This window comes from Prunus dulcis, chromosome 8 (assembly GCF_902201215.1).
Source record: "Prunus dulcis chromosome 8, ALMONDv2, whole genome shotgun sequence".
NCBI lineage: Eukaryota > Viridiplantae > Streptophyta > Magnoliopsida > Rosales > Rosaceae > Prunus > Prunus dulcis.
Genome location: NC_047657.1, coordinates 19,818,933 through 19,838,188, shown reverse-complemented (window position 1 = coordinate 19,838,188; position 19,256 = coordinate 19,818,933). Strand labels below are relative to the sequence as shown.

At 38.2% G+C, this 19,256-nt stretch overlaps 3 protein-coding genes across 9 annotated transcripts; all 3 read left to right on the top strand.

Moving 5' to 3' along the window:
* Nucleotides 1–440: 440 nt before the first annotated feature.
* LOC117636611 lies at nt 441–10,188 on the top strand. Of its 2 annotated transcripts, XM_034371190.1 has the most exons (27): nt 441–733; nt 902–1,130; nt 1,263–1,372; nt 2,182–2,298; nt 2,427–2,573; nt 2,754–3,427; nt 3,668–3,789; nt 3,907–3,998; nt 4,192–4,411; nt 4,841–4,904; nt 5,409–5,557; nt 5,656–5,729; nt 5,804–5,977; nt 6,064–6,135; nt 6,713–6,814; nt 6,945–7,034; nt 7,389–7,464; nt 7,563–7,659; nt 7,746–7,815; nt 7,963–8,142; nt 8,258–8,380; nt 8,464–8,547; nt 8,882–9,066; nt 9,158–9,296; nt 9,412–9,471; nt 9,557–9,661; nt 9,757–10,188. In XM_034371190.1, exons 1-27 carry the CDS (start codon nt 656–658, stop codon nt 9,868–9,870), a joined length of 3,747 nt encoding a protein of 1,248 aa, XP_034227081.1. In that variant the 5' UTR covers nt 441–655; the 3' UTR covers nt 9,871–10,188. The 2 variants fall into 2 exon arrangements, with proteins under 2 accessions (XP_034227081.1, XP_034227082.1); XM_034371191.1 differs by lacking the exon at nt 2,182–2,298 and having other exon boundaries at nt 451–733.
* A 447-nt stretch (nt 10,189–10,635) lies between these two features.
* Nucleotides 10,636–13,369, top strand: LOC117636703 (thiamine pyrophosphokinase 1). 4 transcript variants are annotated; one of them, XM_034371347.1, is made up of 7 exons: nt 10,637–10,923; nt 11,030–11,126; nt 11,510–11,582; nt 11,863–11,964; nt 12,205–12,454; nt 12,654–12,753; nt 12,903–13,016. In XM_034371347.1, the coding sequence occupies exons 1-7, from the start codon at nt 10,803–10,805 to the stop codon at nt 12,904–12,906; spliced, it is 747 nt and encodes a 248-aa protein (XP_034227238.1). In that variant the 5' UTR covers nt 10,637–10,802; the 3' UTR covers nt 12,907–13,016. The 4 variants fall into 4 exon arrangements, with proteins under 4 accessions (XP_034227236.1, XP_034227238.1, XP_034227237.1 ...); XM_034371345.1 differs by lacking the exon at nt 12,903–13,016 and having other exon boundaries at nt 10,636–10,923; nt 12,654–12,896; XM_034371346.1 differs by lacking the exon at nt 12,654–12,753 and having other exon boundaries at nt 12,903–13,369.
* Nucleotides 13,370–13,553: 184 nt separating this feature from the next.
* LOC117636702 (DNA mismatch repair protein PMS1) lies at nt 13,554–19,185 on the top strand. 3 transcript variants are annotated; one of them, XM_034371342.1, is made up of 10 exons: nt 13,559–14,366; nt 14,478–15,863; nt 16,407–16,678; nt 16,762–16,888; nt 17,295–17,363; nt 17,504–17,577; nt 18,051–18,116; nt 18,214–18,317; nt 18,480–18,661; nt 18,836–19,185. In XM_034371342.1, the coding sequence occupies exons 1-10, from the start codon at nt 13,809–13,811 to the stop codon at nt 18,959–18,961; spliced, it is 2,964 nt and encodes a 987-aa protein (XP_034227233.1). In that variant the 5' UTR covers nt 13,559–13,808; the 3' UTR covers nt 18,962–19,185. The 3 variants fall into 3 exon arrangements, with proteins under 3 accessions (XP_034227235.1, XP_034227234.1, XP_034227233.1); XM_034371343.1 differs by lacking the exons at nt 18,214–18,317; nt 18,836–19,185 and having other exon boundaries at nt 13,555–14,366; nt 18,480–18,597; XM_034371344.1 differs by lacking the exons at nt 18,214–18,317; nt 18,480–18,661; nt 18,836–19,185 and having other exon boundaries at nt 13,554–14,366; nt 18,009–18,115.
* The last annotated feature ends 71 nt before the right edge of the window (nt 19,186–19,256 follow it).

Here is a 19,256-nt window from a genome sequence, read left to right as displayed (position 1 = left end):
TTGCACAAATTCAATGTCTAGGTCAATATTTACGAGGTTAATAAAGGGAAAAGAATGAAGAAGTTGCCGTAGTGAAATAGTAATTTAACATCTTTTTTTTGTTAGTGTAATTTCACTTATTAGTAAAAAGAAATTAGTAATTAGCACCAAAAAATGAATTTTCTTATCCTTTTGCCGAAGTTCACATGGAAACTTCATCAAATCAAAATCCTAAACAATTTCAAAACGAAATCTCTATGAAACGTGAAACGTTCGGAAGTGAGTTCTTAAAACTGTGAAACTTTCTCTCTAACTAGTTTAGAGCTTCCAAGTATAAATTTAAATTCCAATAAAATTCAATAATTTTGAACCCAAAACTAAAAGAGATCCCTTCCTACTTCCTCCACCGCTTCATAACCTTTTCCCCCATTTGTCCTCTCTCTCTCTCTCTCTCTCTCTCTCTCTCTCTCTCTCACAAACCAAACCATATAAAAGAGAGGGGGAATGAAATAAACAAATAAAAAGCACACACCAACACCAAATTTTTTCTTATAACTGGTATATCCTTCAATCAATCAATCATTCATTCACACCCTTCTCCATCTCTGTTTCTCTCTCTGCACCAACACCCTGTTTGGATCAGAGACGAAGACACAGCTCGAACTCGAGCATCAACATGGTTGAAACCAGACGCAGCTCTTCTTCCAAACGCGCCCTATCTGCCTCCCCTCCCCCCAACCCCAAACGTTCCAAGGTATCGTCTTTCAATTCATTTTTAGGGCTGTAACTGAATCTCTGTGTATGTATATATGGGTTTTGTCTGAGTGTACGCGAATTCTCTTGCATGTACGATTTTTTGTTCCAAGATTTGTTTTTTCATTTTGGGTTTCCAATGCTTGATCGGTTTTCGGTGAAACCCTAGGCGTCTGATGCTTCGTCGTCCAACAACGGAGTTAGGAGCGGGCCACCGGCGGAGCCCTTGGGTCCGATAAAGGAATCTGGGTCCCAACCTCCAGAAATTGAGCTCCGATCCTCTGATCCGCCAAGCACTGATTCGTTGAAGGCCGTTAACGGCTCTGATGCCACCGTGTTCGAGAGATCTCCCGATGTCGTGGCCGAAGGCGAGGCCTTGGTTTCGCCGCAGCCCTTGGGTACAAATCTTGCGCTTTCCTTGCATGCTTGTTTGTATCTGGATTTCGATTGCATGAAGGTTTAGGGTTTGAATTTTTGTTTGTGCTGGGGTTTTGGGTTTCATTTTTTATTTCGGTTGTTGGGGTTTTCAGGGGAGACTGCAGTCCGTGCGGGGTTGAAGCGGTCTAAGAAGCTTCCAAAGAAGACTACAAAATCAAATTCGAAATCAGCTTGGGGAATGCTTATTTCCCAGTGCTCTAAGGTGGGGTTTGTTGCTTATTTCCCCCCTCCTGTCTTTTGTTATCCGTTGATTTCTTAGGAAAGATCCAAAGCAAAATTTGTAGGTTATTGTAATTATACAAGGCCATATAATACATAAACTTTCATTCTGTTATTCTTGATACTCATTGTTTGGCTAAAAGGGTTCTAAACAATGATAACACACAATAAAGATGGCTTTTCGGGTATTTTTTTCCCAGTAATTCGACAGAGATGGCTTTTCTGGTTCGTATTATTTTGTTATGAATTTTATTACCTCACAGGTCATTTCTATATAGCATGTTAGGTTTTGTTAAATGTAAACCAGTTGCATGCAGTCATATAATTTTTGCATTACATGACACAGTGGCTGGGCGGACAAGTTTTATCTATGCGCCTACACAAGAGTGGTGAAATGGTGAAGGGCAAAGCTGGCGTGGATTAAATGTGTTATGTTCCATATACACATCTTCCACCACCCTCCCTCACCCTTCTTTGTCTAAAAACAAAAATTGACAATGTTGCCATACGAGAGAAGCAATGTTTTCTCTGAATGTTTGATTGTACTACTAATTATTTTCCCCATAATCGAAGAACATGCTTTTATATTTATTTATGAAGTTTATGTGAAATTTAAGTGCCAAAGAAGTTTCTTTTTGCGTTCGTTCATGTTGTGCTACTAATGTTATCGAGTAGCAAGCTGTTGATTTTTATTTATTTATTTTGATTTTAATAAGAATGCTTCCTACTTGGTCAAGATGTTCTCTTGTTATTTTGAACTAATTTTACGTTTGTTTCTAATTTCTTTGCCAGAACCCGCACCTGTTCATTTGTGATACTGTTTTCACTGTCGGTCAAAGTCGTGATTGCAATTTATGTCTTAAAGACCCATCCATTAGTACTACTTTGTGTAAACTGAAGCATGTTAAGGTATTGCCTTCCATATAGCTTCTACTAAATTCTGACTGGTTATATTAGTGAGTACACTAGGTTTGTGAAAAAATAACTCTTGGCTGATATTATTTTCTTTTTTCTTCAAATATTTTGAATTTGCTTAGCGTGAAGGTTCATCCGCTGCAGAATTAGAAATTACAGGGGGTAAAGGTGATGTTCAAGTAAATGAGAAGATTTATCAGAAAGATTCGAAGGTGGTTCTTAGTGGAGGGGATGAGGTTGTTTTCAGTTTGTCTGGAAAACATGCTTATGTATCCTTTTTGCTGCAGTACAGCCTAGAGTAGTCATTATGACATATATAATGTTGTGTTTTGGTGTTAATCCCTTCCCTGAAACCCCGCTCTTCCTTTGCAGTTTCTTATTGTATGTTGTATTTTTCAATCTAATGCCACCTCTTATTATGTTCAATTGGTTCCTTGACGTGGAATAAGATTTTCCAACAGCTGACCAATGATAATAATATAGCTGCTCAGGGCATTCCTTCAATTAGCATTTTAGAAACTCAGAGTACTCCAGTTAATGGGATACATATTGAGGCAAGATCAGGGGACCCCTCTGCTGTTGATGGGGCATCCATATTAGCGTCAATGTCAAATGGGCCAAATGACTTGTCGCCCCTTCCAGAACCTGCTAAAGCTGGTGACAATCTGCAACAAGATGCAGAGATGCCTTCTCTTCCTTCTGGTTGTGGAGGGCCAGATGATCATACTGCAGACATTGAGATGAAGGATACAACTAACACTAATGATCAAGTTTCAGGTGATAAAGATATTGTTCAGTACCCTGACACTGCCGATGAAAACCCCAATGTTGATAGCCTTGCATTGGATATGGATACTGAAACTGGAAAAGTCCCTGGGGAAGCTTATCAACTAAGACCACTTTTCCGAATGTTTGGCGGTTCTTCTAGTACAAACTTTGACTTAAGTGGCAGCATTTCCAAGATACTTGATGAGCAAAGGGAAATCAGAGAACTTCTCCATGATTTTGATCCTCCCATTTTGATATCAACTAGGCGACAAGCTTTTAAAGAGAAACTACAACAAGGAATTCTAAATCCTGATGATATTGAAGTCTCATTTGAAAGTTTCCCGTATTACCTAAGGTGCATCATTTGCCTTTTGCTTGTTGATTATGTCATGATATGATACTGAAGTAACTTCCCTAATTGCATGTGATTTGTTTCAACTATCTTTCCTTTTATTTTCCTTTCATATATAGAAAGATCATATCCATTATCTGTGCTCCCTATTCTATGTTGGACCCATTGATGATTTCCTGTACTCACAGCTTTACTCGTTTTGTTTAATGATTTTTGTACTTATTTCATTTTGCATTTTAACAGTGATACTACAAAGATTGTTTTGATTGCCTCCGCCCACATTCATTTGAAGTGTAGTGAGTTTGCAAAGTATACCTCATTACTCTCTACCGCAAGCCCGCGTATATTATTATCTGGTCCTGCAGGTATCTCTGCCATTTTCTTTTATCACATAGGCTTGTAATTCTGTGGTTTATAAATTCTATGATGTTTTCCTTTGCTTTCCTTGTCAATCCGTTATGTTTATTATTATTATTTTGTAGGCTCTGAGATATATCAGGAAACCTTGGCAAAAGCACTTGCGAAACATTGTGGTGCTAGATTGCTAATTGTCGATTCTCTTCTCCTGCCTGGTGTATGTTCTTTCATATCCCCATTTGATTGCTGTTTAACTAGAATCATCTTTGTTTTTCAAGTTTGCATTTCTCCTCTTCTTGTTTTCTAAATTTAGTTTTTATTGGAGTTTTGCTTCGTCATTTCAGTAATCAAAGTTTGTAATTGTACATTTAAAAAAATATTTGTCTTAATTTACTTCTAAATAAATGCAGGCACCAGTGCCCAAGGAAGCTGATTCTGTTAAAGAAGTATCAAGGCCTGAAAGAGTTTCCGTGTTTGCTAAAAGAGCAGCTCATGCTGCTGGATTAAAGCATAAGAAACCAACCTCCAGTGTTGAGGCCGAAATTACTGGTGGATCCACTGTGAGTTCTCAGGCTCCACCAAAGCAGGAGACTTCTACTGCATCTTCTAGAGGCGTTACATTTAAACAAGGCATGATTTTTTTCTTAAAATGTTAGGGCCCGTTCGGTAACGTTTTCGGAGAATGTTTTCAGAGAATGAAAACAAGAAAACGAATTTGCATTTTCAGGAAATGAAAATGCCTGGTAGTACAATTTGAAATAATAATGTGAGTTATTTTTATGAAAACATTTCCCATGAGAATGAAAACAACTTTTTTATGTTTTCTACGAGTACACTTGAACTTGTTTTCATTTTATGAAAACATTCTCAGTGTTTTCTGTTTTTGGGCCACCGATCGTGTTTTTGCCTCATTTTTGTTCTCTGAAAATGAAAACAACCCCTTAAAATGTTACCGAACAGGCCCTTAACCATCTAGTTTCTTACTTATTGATTTATTGATTCCCAGTTGTAACTTGACACTTTCTCAGTCTGAGTTGCTAACTCTTGTAATCTATGCAGGTGATAAGGTAAAATTTGTGGGTGCCATATCTGCTGGGTCTCCTCTTCAGAGTTGTCCTTTAAGGTACTTGTTTTGCATGATGGTAAAAAATGTTACACCTCTGACTAACTTGGATATTCGTAAATGGCATGTGTATGTATATGCCATTTGCTGAAGCAAGGAGAGGGTCTGGTGTGCTTCAATGTATGACATGGGGCATCTCTTTGAAACTGCCATCTTTCCTCTTCCATTTATTTCATTTTTTACTTAATTATGTATCTTAAGAATTTATTACCACTGGAATCTAAACTGAGAGAATGATGGCGGCGTAACTAAGAGTTCTAAAATTTTTGTTTTACTTGGCAATGCCGTGGCAAGTAATTGTAAGTTGCCCCCCCGGTTGGGGATAAGGTGATGCATATGAAATTGCTTCTCTGCTGCCATTCCAGTCTGTGGAAAGTTTTTGTAGCAGTCTTTACCCAAATATTATTTTCCCAATTGAAAAAAGTTTTAATTCTACTATAGGTATTAGTTGAATTCCATAGATCATTGATCAGAAAGTGATTTTGGTTCTAACTTCTTCTGCAGGGGACCATCATATGGTTGTAGAGGCAAAGTTGTTCTTGCTTTTGAAGACAATGGGTCCTCAAAAATTGGGGTTAGATTTGATAAATCGATACCAGATGGCAATGATCTTGGTGGTCTTTGTGAGGAAGATCATGGCTTTTTTTGTTCTGGTGATTTTCTGATATCATATGCTCTTTACATTATTACATGCGTTTGCTTTATTCTTCTTGCTGTATTCTTGTGTTAATAATTGATTTCTATTATGCAGCTAGTCATTTACTTCACTTGGATGTTTCTGGAGGTGATGACATTGACAAGCTTGCTATTAGTGAACTTCTAGAGGTAATCATTGCCCTTTACTGAAGCAAGATAGTTACTGTTATTTTGGTATTAATATCTGAAGTGATCTTGTGCAGGTGGCATCCAATGAGAGTAAAAGTCTTCCTTTGATATTGTTTGTGAAAGAGATAGAAAAGGCTATGGTAGGTAACTCAGATGCATATACTGTCTTAAAGAGTAAGCTTGAAAACTTGCCAGAGAATGTTGTTGTAATCGGCTCTCATACCCAGTTGGACAATCGTAAAGAGAAGGTAAGAGTGTGAGGATTGTATTCAATTAGCTCATTTTAAATTGTTTCTTGCAATCTGACATCAAAACTATATTTTATGTTTTGCAGTCTCATCCTGGTGGTCTTTTGTTTACAAAGTTTGGTTTTAACCAAACCGCTTTGCTTGATCTTGCTTTTCCGGTATGCCAGTTGCCATCATCTTCTACCATTTTTTTTTTCCCTTTGTTGTGTTTATGGGCATGTATCTTGTTCTTTTTATGTGTGTATCCTATTACTGATTCCATTTTTACCCACTTATATCATGATTATTATCATAATTTGTAATCATGTTTTATTCTGATTTACAATTATGCAAATAGTGCATAAATTTCTTAGCTGTGCGTCGCATGAGAGCATTTCATTAGTTTATATTCTGTAACTATATTATTTTTGGATTAACTTACTTTCCTATCTGTTTGCTGGATGATTTGTGTTTAACTTCATCTCTCTATCTCTCTCATATGCAAATGTACACAAATTCCTTAAGGTCAATTGAAACAATCTGAGGATGGGGCTCCGTTCCTGTTGAAATATGAAATTCACCCATATTTTGTTATCACGTAGGATCACATCCAGTAGATCAGCATGCAATTTTTTCCTAGTGGTAGTCTGGAACTATTGCTGTCAATGTTTATTCACAAGTTGTTACCTGCTTGTTCATAGATGATAGTAATTTTGCCTTAAAAATTAAGATGACACATTTATTGCTGGTGTTCAGGATAACCTTGGTAGGCTGCATGATAGGAGCAAAGAAACTCCTAAAACTATGAAGCAACTCACTCGGATTTTCCCCAACAAGGTGACGATACAGCTGCCTCAGGTAATGATCCTTTTTCTTATATATATATATATATATATATATATATATATATATATATATATATATATATATGGTCATTTTGCTATTTGCTATTGCTTGAATGATGTAGTATTTTTGGCTATCCTGGTAGGATGAAGCTTTACTTTCGGACTGGAAGCAGCAGTTGGAACGTGATGTTGAAACTTTGAAAGCAGAGTCAAATATTGTTAGCATTCGATCAGTGAGTACATCTGATCACATTTCTATTTATTCCTTTATGCTGGTGGTGGTTTTGTCTTGAAAATATGTTTCTACATGTAGAATTTTATTGATTCAAACTCTGGACTGTTTTTGACTTTCTTGCAGTGTGTGTAGTTTTCTCTTGTATACTGTTCACACACTCTTGTGCACGTATTCAAACACATGAATATGAAGATGGATGCACATGTGTTTGCTAACATGCATCTGCATACAGTGATTCAGTTCCCTGATAATGTCTTATAACTTATTTTTACTTAGCTTTTAGTGGCTAAAATTGTGTTTTACTGTTTGCTATGTTAGTTCTTGATATTTACGTAAAGCATTATAATTTCAGGTTCTTAACCGTATTCGTCTGGATTGCCCTGACCTTGAAAATCTGTGCATCAAAGATCTTGCTCTTACAACTGAGAGTGAGTTTTCTTGAACTTAAATATTGTAACGTAGAACATTTTGGAGAGAGTGTTGACTGGAATATTCACTTACGCTTTTTATATCGTTTTTTCACCAGGTGTTGAGAAAGTAGTAGGCTGGGCCTTAAGTTACCATTCTATGCATTGTTCCGAGGCTGTGGTTAAAGATGACAAACTCGTTATTTCTAGTGAAAGGTTGTACTGTGTTTTAGTACAGTATATTTTAGATATACTGCCTATTCTCTTCTTCTAATGATATTCATTATGTTTTTATGATACAGTCTTCAGTATGGACTGAACATTTTACAAGGCATTCAGAATGAAAACAAGAGCATAAAGAAATCACTCAAGGTATGCAGATTGTTTACTGTGGAACTACCTATAAATGCGTTGCTCTTTCTGCTCGCTGAGGATGCAAGGAAAATTTGATTTTTTTTTTGCTTATGATCAAGAATTTTAGTGTATTTGTACTGGACTTGACTTCACGAGAGTTTGCAGGATGTGGTTACAGGAAACGAATTTGAAAAAAAACTTCTTGCTGATGTAATTCCACCGAGTGATATTGGGGTTACTTTTGATGACATCGGGGCCTTGGAAAATGTGAAGGACACCCTAAAGGAGTTGGTGATGCTTCCTCTTCAGAGGCCTGAATTGTTTAGCAAAGGACAGCTGACTAAGGTAGAAGCATGACCTTTTTATGTCTCTGTTTCCTTTCTCCCCTGTGGAAAGTGAAAATCTTAGTTAATGCTTCTTCTGCATGTTTGTCTTTTGATTATCGTTACTTTTTCTACAGCCTTGCAAAGGAATCTTGCTGTTTGGTCCTCCGGGTACTGGAAAGACAATGCTTGCAAAGGCTGTTGCAACTGAAGCTGGTGCAAACTTTATTAACATATCAATGTCAAGTATTACTTCAAAGGTATTTGTTGATATTGTGGTTGCTGGATGTTTGTTTTGTGAGATTTCTTGAATCCATATGACACCTTTTAACTTTTGTTGCAGTGGTTTGGGGAAGGAGAGAAGTATGTTAAAGCAGTGTTCTCTTTAGCAAGTAAAATTGCTCCTAGTGTTGTTTTTGTTGATGAGGTTGGTGCAATTCATCTATATATTTGTGCTATGTCCAGGGAACTTGTTCTTTCTCCTCATTTTCCTTGAGTTTTTCTCATTGGAAAATTTTATTTATACAAAGAGTTTTGCTGAACTGTTTTAAAAGCTGACATGGCGAGTGAGTTCACCCCACTCATTAGTATACACCTAGAATGCACCAATGTGTTTGGCAGGCCACTAGTGGATTTTGAAGTGGCCTTGTCATGAAAGATGCCATGCCAGTTTAGAAGAGAATTATAGATTCTTTATGTTGTTTTTGTTTCAATCAATTTTCTTCTATGCAAATGATTCTTATTTACGGCTACTGTTGTAGGTTGACAGCATGTTAGGAAGGCGTGAAAACCCTGGGGAACATGAGGCTATGCGTAAAATGAAAAATGAGTTCATGGTGAACTGGGATGGTCTGCGTACAAAGGATAAAGAACGTGTATTGGTACTTGCTGCTACTAATAGGCCTTTTGATCTTGATGAGGCCGTTATTAGGAGGCTTCCAAGGAGGTAAAATCGTATGTTTTTGCCTTTACTACGTCTGTTATATGTCAATGCAAGTTTCACTAACTTCCTATGTACGATATTAATTTGTGTGCAGATTGATGGTGAACTTGCCAGATGCCCCAAACAGAGAGAAAATACTGAGAGTCATACTAGCCAAAGAAGATTTTGAACCTGATGTTGATTTGGAAGCAGTTGCAAATATGACGGATGGGTATTCTGGAAGTGACCTAAAGGTTGCCTACTAATTTTTCTGAGACCATATATGCTCCTTGGATATGTTGCCTTTGTTTTTGTTTTTTTTCAAAATTTTTATGTAATAGATTGTCTTGATTTCTTTTGTGGTTGCAGAACCTGTGTGTTACTGCAGCTCATCGCCCGATTCGAGAAATTTTAGAGAGAGAAAAAAAGGTTGGTTTTCTGGAAGTAACTTTTGATTTTTTTGAACTTTAAGTGGTGTGGTTGGTTATAAGTTTTCTCTCTCCACATATCTCAGGAGAGAAGTTTAGCTGTGGTGGAGAATAGACCTCAACCTGAGTTGTATTGTAGTTCCGACATCCGTCCTTTGAAGATGGAGGATTTTAAACATGCGCATGAGCAGGTATGTTTTAGGCTTTTTGGTTGTTGCAGTGTTTACCTGCGGTGTTCGGTTGTCTTGGAACTTTGGTTGTTTAATATTGAACTCAATGCCACCAGGTATGCGCAAGTGTATCATCAGAGTCGACAAATATGAGCGAGCTCCTCCAATGGAATGACCTATATGGAGAAGGAGGATCAAGAAAGAAGAAATCTCTCAGCTATTTTATGTAGAATAGATATTCTTTTTTTTTCTTTTTTTTTTTTCTTTTTTTTTCCTGCGTGTATAGAAGTCCTTCGTCCTGCTTAAAGAGGCGTGGCAAGATGGGATCTTACTTAGATATCCATTGAAATCCCATTTGTATGATATATATAGGTTTTTTTTTTTTTTTTTTCCTTACCTTTTCTTTTAATTTACTTTTAACATGTCTGTTAGGAATGTCGTTTCTCAATTCATATTATTCAGTTACCTGACTAGCCTTTTCTCTTTGCTATTAGGCCTCTTGCCTTTCAATACTACTAAATGAGTAATGGAAAACCCATTTACAATTCTTTTTTCGTATTGTATCGGAAGCGGTCAAAAAAGAGCAAGTGAAAGAGAAATGGTTATAATGGGCCTGCCTGTAACACCATTCTGATACCGTTAAGGTGTGGTAATTCGATCAATTGCAGAGGAATTTAACTTCCAAGGCGATGAACCCCTGGTCAGTTTGATATATTTTTAAAAATAAAAAAAGGGTCCGGCATTAACAACCGACGGCTTTCGGGCAGTCAGTGTGTGCGGTGAGAGGTTGAACAAGGGTTCTTCTTTCTGTTTATAGCTCGTAGGTCTGACGGTGGATGGCAATGACATGTTGATATACTTTTGTTATTTCTAATTTATAGTATATTAATAAAAAAAAATAATTGTTTTTATTATAATATTGATGAACTATAACCCAAAGTGATGTCTCTCTCTGGTTTGTGGTACTTGCTGTATATGTATATGGTCAAATTAGCATTCGAGTGAATGGTCCACGTCCACCTCCGTCTTTGACTTATAAATCCCTACACCTTTTTTATTGCATTCGTCTGCATACAACCGAATTCAATTCAATTCAAACTCAAGAACCTCAAAACCAAACCAACAGAAAAAAAGAAGCCAATAAGGGAGCAAGTGTACCGCCATGGAGCTCATGTCTTATTCCTCAACCTTTCTCCTCCCTACGATCCCACCGTCTCCAACCTATGCGCTTGTGGTGCTTAACCAGAGCCTCCCGAGATTCGCCCCTCTTCTATGGAAGCACGGTACTTATTCCTGCACCTGCACCTTCACCTTTATTTTCTTTTTCCAGTTTTCACTGTTTCAATTTGTTTCTCTGAGCATTTTGTGGCGCGTGTTTGTTTAGAGCAGCACAACTACGTTTGTGTGCCGACGGCGGAGCAAATCGCGTTTACGATGACATGCCTCTTCTGTTGCCTCACGAAAGCGCTTTCGATGTTCGGAAAAGGTTTTTATTTTCTTATTTTTTGCTCTAAAGTATGGTCTCTTATTGGTTCGATCCTTCCGCTGTTAGTTTAGTTGTCAGAGTTGATTCTTTAAGGTAGATGTTCCTTTTCCAGACCGCTTTTTGTTGTTTGAAGCAATTTTTGCTTATTTACTTAATGATTCCCCTTTAAATTTAAGCCTTGGCGCATCCTTACTTTATAATTTCTAGTGTTTTTTGTTTACTTATCGAATAATTGGTGGGGTAATGACTGGAAGACATGTAATGGAGTTTGATTGACCTTTGCCCCTGTACTTTGCACTATAAATGGAACAAATCTCTTCCTGAAAAGTGATTAGATGACCTTTGCATCTACTTTTGATACAAAGTGCTGATATTTGTTCCAGGTACAAGCCTGACGTTATTAAAGGTGACATGGACTCAATCCGAAAGGAAGTCTTGGAATTTTATGCTAATATGGTAAGTGAGCTTGTTTGAACACCAATCTTCTGCGTAATTCTCGATATCTTTAGCTATCATTCTTGTTTTCATATCTGGAAAACTTGAGGAAGTGATTGATGTTGTTGTCCTTTAGAGTTATTTGGAGGATGATTCACCACCCTATATATGAATAACGTCATAGGGGCTGATTTTTTCGATGCTTTTTATTACGTTGTTGTGGTACTATTGCTTCTCGATTTGCATACAGGTGGTACTCTGGTGTTTTCTCAGGGTGTCTGTGTTTGCTATTTGAATGCAGGGGACCAAGATAATTGATGAATCTGATGATCAGGATACCACCGATCTACATAAGTGTGTAGCATATATATGTGACTGGGCACCAGACCTAGATAAATCCAATGTAAGTTGCATGTTATAATCGCTCATAAATTCTTTTTGCGACTCCTTTTTTGAACTCACTCTGAATTTCTAGGTGTTTTAGTTAAACTTGCCGTAACCAAACACTGTCCTTGCAACTTATGTGGAATTGAGTAGTCAAATTGATTGTTTCCAGATATTGACACTCTGCTAAATTGATTGCTAGTATAGTATGTCTCTCATATTTGTATAGTAACTGAGCTTCTTCTCGATGTATTTCCAGCTATGCATTCTGGTTGCTGGGGCACTTGGTGGACGGTTTGACCATGAGATTGGAAACATCAACGTGTTATGTCGATTCTCAACCATTAGAATAATTCTTATATCTGATGATTGCCTCATCCATCTTCTTCCAAGGACACACCGCCATGAGATCCATATTCAACCAACCATTGAAGGCCCTCACTGTGGACTTATACCCATTGGGATGCCATCTGGAAGTACTACAACCACTGGGCTTCAATGGGATCTTGGTGAGTATTTCTTAAGTCATAAGGCTAGTAAATGCTTGCTTTTATTGGGAAGACCTAAGAGAACTTCCTTAGAAAATACTTGTCTGCTCCCCACTGTTGCATATCACCTACTCCTGTTCTTCCCTTCTTAAACATGACCAAAAAGGGAAAGACGACCTAAGTATTGATTTCATTGTTCATGTGCTGGGTGATCTATTAGCCCCCTGTAAGGTACAAGTGTGGCCAGACTACCGAAGTATTTTGAATGGGAGTCATGTGTGTAACTCACCAAAACTCTCTGTTCTCTACTGCACTTACAGGTTTGTATCCCTATTGGGACTTGGGTTGAGGGCTTTCTTCTTGGGTGTGGTATGACAGGGATGCCACATGGTGAAATTTTTTATATCTGCTGTTCGTAGCTGTGCGATTTGTTATGGGAATCTAACTCAATCTTGCTTTCCCTGTCCAGCTGAAACAGAGATGAAGTTTGGTGGTTTAATCAGTACTTCAAATATTGTCAAAGGAGAGAAAATCACCGTACAATCTGATTCAGATCTTCTTTGGACTATAAACATTAAAAAGCTGTAGTGCAGCTAGAGATGAGGTCCACAAGCCGCAGATCACGCAATCTTTTCGTGCATTTCCAGGGTTTCTTTTATACGTGTACGCTAGGTATTCGTTGTTTAAAACTCCATCCAATCCGTTTGTATTTTTGTAATTATTCCAAATAAGGGTATCTTTGTTGTGTCAAAGATGCTGGATTTCTCAGCATCAAGTTGTTTATATTTCCTTTTCATTCTTCGGTTTAGAAACAAATCCGAATTATATTCTTTTCACCGAACAGTGAACAGGCAAGAGTTCTGTTGGAAATGGTTCTGTTACAGATGGCTATTGCCCATGTTAATTACAGGGATGATCATTGAAACCCAGCCTCCATCACCATGCATTGTGCTGCATCTTTTGATGCCAAGTTTTGTACGATTAAGATTTTGGGAAAATTAATTTTGATCCCTTCTAATGTCAAAATGAAAAAGAAAAAGGTTACCGAAATTCCTTTTATCACTATTCAACAAGTTGAGAAAAGTTAAAAAATAAAAATGAAAATACCAGCTACGCCGCTTAACAGAATGAGACGTTAGCTTCGCCAGCATAATTAAATACCGGTACCGTCACCCTTTCAACGGTTCCGCTTCAGTTTTTGCGGCAAAATCCGAAAGGTCAATTTTACACTCATAAATCCCTTTCATGATTTCATCACTTAGGGTTTTAATTTTTCCCACTCAGAATCAAGATCAAGCATTTTTCCAGTGAATTTCTAGCCAGAACCGTGTCGTATCCATGAGCTGAAGTTTGAGGTTTATGAATTAGGGTTTCAATGGAAGCAACAACTCCATCCGATTCTCCAACCATAAAACCCATAAAAAAGGGCGTGGTGCACAGAATCTGCGCCGGCCAAGTGATTCTAGACCTCTCGGCCGCCGTGAAAGAATTGGTCGAGAACAGCCTCGACGCTGGCGCCACCAGCATCGAAATCGCGCTCAAAGACTACGGCAAAGAGTGGTTCCAAGTCATCGACAATGGCTGTGGCATTTCGCCGAACAACTTCAAGGTCCTTGCCCTCAGGCATCACACTTCCAAACTGGGCGGTTTCCCTGACCTCCAGTCTCTGACCACGTTCGGGTTCCGAGGTGAGGCCTTGAGTTCTCTGTGTGCGTTGGGGAATTTGTCAGTGGAAACCAGGACGAAGAACGAGCTCGTTGCCACGCACTTGACTTTTGACCATTCGGGTTTATTGGTCGCCGAAAAGAAGACGGCCCGGCAAGTCGGGACTACCGTCACTGTGAAGAGCTTGTTTTCGAATTTACCAGTGCGGTGCAAGGAATTTGGTCGCAACATTCGGAAGGAGTACGGAAAGCTTGTTTCCTTACTGAATGTGCGTGAGTTATAACTTATAACAGAACACATGGGCCTTTCTTTATTATTATGTTATATTGAATTTTAGTCTATAAAATGTTATACATTTCTTGTGATATTTGAATTTTAGGCCTATGCCCTTATTGCGAAAGGAGTTCGTATCGTCTGCACCAATGCCACCGGTAAAAATGCAAAGTCTGTGGTACTTAAAACACAAGGAAGTGGTTCCCTTAAGGATAACGTTGTCACACTTTTCGGTATGAGCACGTTCAATTGCTTAGAACCTGTGAGTATATCTGTTTCTGAAAGTTGCAAGGTTGATGGTTTTCTTTCCAAGTCTGGACAAGGTAGTGGGCGAAATATGGGAGATAGACAGTTGTTTTTTGTGAATGGTAGACCAGTGGATATGCCTAAAGTTACCAAGCTTGTGAATGAGCTATATAGAGGAGCAAACTCCCAGCAGCATCCCATTGCAATAATTAATTTTACTGTTCCAACAAGAGCCTGTGATGTCAATGTAACTCCTGATAAAAGGAAAGTGTTCTTTTCTGATGAAAGCTCCATACTGATTGCCCTAAGGGAGGGTCTGCAGCAGATATATTCTCCAAATAATGCTCGTTTCTCTGTTAATAAAGTTGAGGAGCCTGCTAAGGAACCAGGTAGGTCTGAGCTGTGTTCTCCTCGTCAAAAGTCTCATAAGTTTCTGAAACAATCATCTACAGATGACAGTGTTCCTGAAGAAGCGGGCATCCCCACCCCGGAGGGTTTGCAACAGAGATACTCTCCAAGTAATACACATTACTCTGTTAATGAGGTCGAGGAGGAGCCCACTATGGAAGCAGATAGGTCTGAGTTCTGTTTCCGTCATCAAATGTCTCGTATGCTTCCAAGACAGGTATCTTCAGATGACAGTGTTCCTGAAGAAGTTCATGTTGAGGATCAGATTGCAGAGGGCAATGCTCCTCTGAAGGCTCTTGAAACTGACTCTGAGTGCACTCATGATGCAGAAGGGTCGAGCCACGGAAATTCAATGGGAAAAGACTTCGCTTTAAAGGTCCACAGCATTAAGAAGGTCGATGGTAGTACGCAATTGATAAGACATATCAATAGGATGGCAACTGATCGAACCCATTCTCTTTCAACCATCGTTGAGAATGGAATTGCTGCGAATGGAAATTCATGTAGTCGTTCAAACTGTGTTCAATCATCGCTTAACCAATTTGTAACTGTAAATAAAAGAAAGCATGAAAATATTAGTACAATGCTATCTGAAATGCCTGTCCTAAGGAACCAAGCTCTTCAAACTCAATCCAAGAATAGTACCTTTGATTTGCTTGTCGCTGTTTCAAAATCTCCAGTTAAACATCACCAGGCTGATGATTCTGCTGAGGTTGATAATTGTGCTGAAGTTGATGGGAATGTGCCATCCAAGTATCTGAGAGCAGACAAGATCCTCAATAAAATCAGATGTCCAGTTTCTTCTGGAGGCAACTCTAAAGATGAAGAACTTGAAGAGGTAAGTGGGTTTATACCAAATTTTCTAAACTTGTTTGCTTTGAGCTTAACATGTACAAGACTAACAAGTTTCTCTTTAGTTAATATTAAAATCATTGAAAGCTAAGGAAGTTAATGTCTGGTGTTTTATGGCCCTAAAAGGTGCCATCATGTCCTCTTTGTGTTATAAATTTGAAGGTTATTTTACACCTTTTACAGTAAAGGTTTGGCTACTTTGAGAATTATGGTATATTTGTGTCCTATCAAAAAAAGAAGGAATATTTGTAGAAAATATATAGAAAAATTATGAAATCACTAAACCAATACCAATGCAGATTAGCTGCCTTTAGTTCACCTTTTAGGCAGAAAAAGTTGTATATGATATCTTCATCAGATATGGTTGTGCATGACATTTCTTGTTAGATTTGAGGAAAAAATAACTCTTTCTTAGTCCCTCTTTAAACTGTGATGATGACTTTGGTTTGCTTATGTTACCCTTCAGTTTTCTTGCTCCCAACTGAAGTTTAAACTTTTTGGTGTCCAACTTGACTATTTTTCATTACAGGATTTACAGGCTCAACAGAAAGCAGACCCACTTTCTAATATGGCATCAACTGCTTCACCTAGCAGGGATCTTAAAAGTTTGTCTGAAGATCTTCCTGTTGCTGCTCCATCACCTTCTTCTTCTATACTGTCAGACACTCCAAAGCCAAAGCCTTCTTCTGGTCTTATGATGCATTCCACGTTGCAATTTAGTTTTCAAGGGCTAAAGACAAGGAGGCAGCAGAGATTGTCTAGATTGCAATCAAGCATGCCTGGAGGAGTAAAAGCACAAAGGTTTCAGAGTGGTAACTTTTGAAGGTGGCAAAATATTTCTACATTCTGTTTTTTAATTGATTGATTTGTATGGCCATTGACAGGTGCTATGCTGCTGCAACATTGGAGCTTTCTCAACCAGAAAACGAGGAGCGCAAAGCAAGGGCTTTAGCTGCAGCCACTACTGAGTTGGAAAGACTTTTTAGAAAGCAAGATTTTGGTAGAATGAAGGTACTTGTTTGCATTAACTCCTCTTTTCTGCACTTCTGTGCTATTACTAAAATCAGCTTTCCTTGACTGGATGATGTTATCATGTCTTATTTTCTCTTTTCAGTCTACTTTGGCCTCTTCTCTTTTAATTTCTAAACCTCTGTGGTCATGCTATAGTTGCAATCTGACCTTTTTGATGGACATATGCATGTTTTCACCTGCCTGAGATGTAGTTTTGGAGGCTGTGGGGTTGTTGGGTTAGACTATTTGATCCATAGCAGGACGGGACAGGAGAGTCTAAGAAGCATATCTACCCCCACCAAAAATCATAGACTCTACGATTACCTACTAAATTTACTGCATACATGCTTGGAATTTCTCATTATGTTTAACTGGTGCTGACCTCCTGTTGCTTCCGAATTCTTAGGTGATTGGGCAGTTCAATCTTGGCTTCATCATTGGAAAGTTAGATCAAGATTTATTTATTGTGGATCAGGTATTTATCATCTGCTTCAGAATTAGTTTTATGTTGGGTGATGCATTCTTGTTAGTTCTTCCTTCTTCTAATTTTTGCACTGTGTTAACTTATATATCTAAGTGAAAAATGGTACTTGATATAGTCTTTTCTCTTTCCAGCATGCAGCTGATGAGAAGTACAATTTTGAGCGTCTGTCACAATCTACCATCTTAAACCAACAGCCTTTGCTTCGGTGAGTTATAGTTTTTGATTACCTCTATTGGGTATATCCTTATCCTCAGGATATACGATGTTTGACCTCAAAAAGAAAAGAACGTAGGATTATTTCTGCAGTGGGCTAAATTATTGAATAGGTCACCTCTGTCAAACCATGTATGTGTCTAAGAAAAAATCTCTAGTGAGTCACCTAATATTTGGCATATGATAATTTTAATTTTTTGGTGTTTTGCAGCATCACATTAGTAACGGTTTCAAATGATCCTTCCTTGCGATTTCTTATATTGGTCCCACTGCTTTTGAATTCACACATTATTTTTCAATGTCACTCTTTGGGATAAGGAAAACCAAACTGTACACATTATTTTTCAATGTCACTTTTCTTGTCCATTCCTTCTGTTATTCTTGTTCTGCTTATGCAAAGGATTTGTTCCCTCTTTAAATCAGAGATCAAGTTCTGAAAGTTCACTTCCACATTTGAGTATGTAGGCCATTGAGGTTGGACTTATCTCCTCAAGAAGAAGTGGTAGCTTCCATGCACATAGACATAATCAGGTGCAAACTGTGTCCGACTATTTTCTTTCGTGCATATCTTTATTCATTAATATATAAAAAAAAGGTTTATTTTCGTGGACTCTGGTTTCAATCTTAGGAAAAATGGATTTTCTTTGGAAGAGGATCCACATGCTCCACCTGGGCACCATTTCAAATTGAAAGCTGTCCCCTTCAGTAAAAACATAACTTTCGGAGTTGAAGGTACCGCTTGTTTGGAAATCTTCCATGTTGTAATTGTAGAATAGTGTAACATAACAGTCTCCATGAATATAATATTTGAAATGTTTAGTTCGAGAGTCTGGGAGTGACTTGATTAGCAATGGAGTCTGGGAATGTAACTAATATGTGCATTTGAATGTTCAGATGTTAAGGACCTCATTTCCACTCTTGCTGATAGTCATGGGGAATGCTCAATCATTGGTAGTTATAAGATGGACACTGTTGATTCTGTTTGCCCATCTAGAGTTCGCGCAATGCTGGCATCACGCGCTTGCAGATCATCCGTTATGATTGGAGATGCCCTTGGAAGAAATGAGATGCAGAGGGTAACAACCTTTAATATAACTTTGCATTACTGTTGATCACCAACCCAGCTCTTCCAGCCCTTTTTAGTGAAGCATAGCTGTAGACTATGAGAAATTTACTAATGCTGAAGCCCTGATATCCTTGTGAGTTGGTTTGAAACGGTCACATCTTCTGACTTAATCCCCCTGTTTCAGATTCTGGAGCACTTGGCAGGTCTGAAGTCTCCGTGGAATTGCCCGCATGGCAGACCAACTATGCGCCATTTGGTTGACTTGAAAACCATAAGAAGGTCGGAAGAAGACGATGATGCAGACTCTTGATGGAACTTACCCGAACCTTGACTGACCTCCTTATGGTCGCTAACTTATTTTGTACCAAAAAATACTGGCGCTCGTGCACATAATAGTATTATCTATTGTACTTCAGGGGCTGGGACTCTTGGTTCTCTTTACATTTTTTGATATCCCCTGTAACTAAACTAAAACGCTATTTTGGCATTTGATTGATACTCCCGCAATCAGAATTTGGACCTTTTCGTGCCTTATTTATCCATATATATTCTAATTCTTAAATAAATACAAGGGCGGAATGGGGGAAGCCAAAATAAAAAAGGAT

Coding starts and splice junctions, on each gene's coding strand:
- LOC117636611 (XM_034371190.1), top strand. CDS start 656: ATGGTTGAAACCAGACGCAGCTCTTCTTCCAAACGCGCCCTATCTGCC. Junction 3,790..3,906: donor ATTATTATCTGGTCCTGCAG/GTATCTCTGCCA, acceptor ATTATTTTGTAG/GCTCTGAGATATATCAGGAA. Junction 5,978..6,063: donor TGGACAATCGTAAAGAGAAG/GTAAGAGTGTGA, acceptor TATGTTTTGCAG/TCTCATCCTGGTGGTCTTTT.
- LOC117636703 (XM_034371345.1), top strand. CDS start 10,803: ATGGAGCTCATGTCTTATTCCTCAACCTTTCTCCTCCCTACGATCCCA. Junction 11,583..11,862: donor TGGAATTTTATGCTAATATG/GTAAGTGAGCTT, acceptor ATTTGAATGCAG/GGGACCAAGATAATTGATGA. Junction 11,965..12,204: donor CAGACCTAGATAAATCCAAT/GTAAGTTGCATG, acceptor ATGTATTTCCAG/CTATGCATTCTGGTTGCTGG.
- LOC117636702 (XM_034371342.1), top strand. CDS start 13,809: ATGGAAGCAACAACTCCATCCGATTCTCCAACCATAAAACCCATAAAA. Junction 17,364..17,503: donor ATTTATTTATTGTGGATCAG/GTATTTATCATC, acceptor TTCTCTTTCCAG/CATGCAGCTGATGAGAAGTA. Junction 17,578..18,050: donor AACCAACAGCCTTTGCTTCG/GTGAGTTATAGT, acceptor TTGAGTATGTAG/GCCATTGAGGTTGGACTTAT.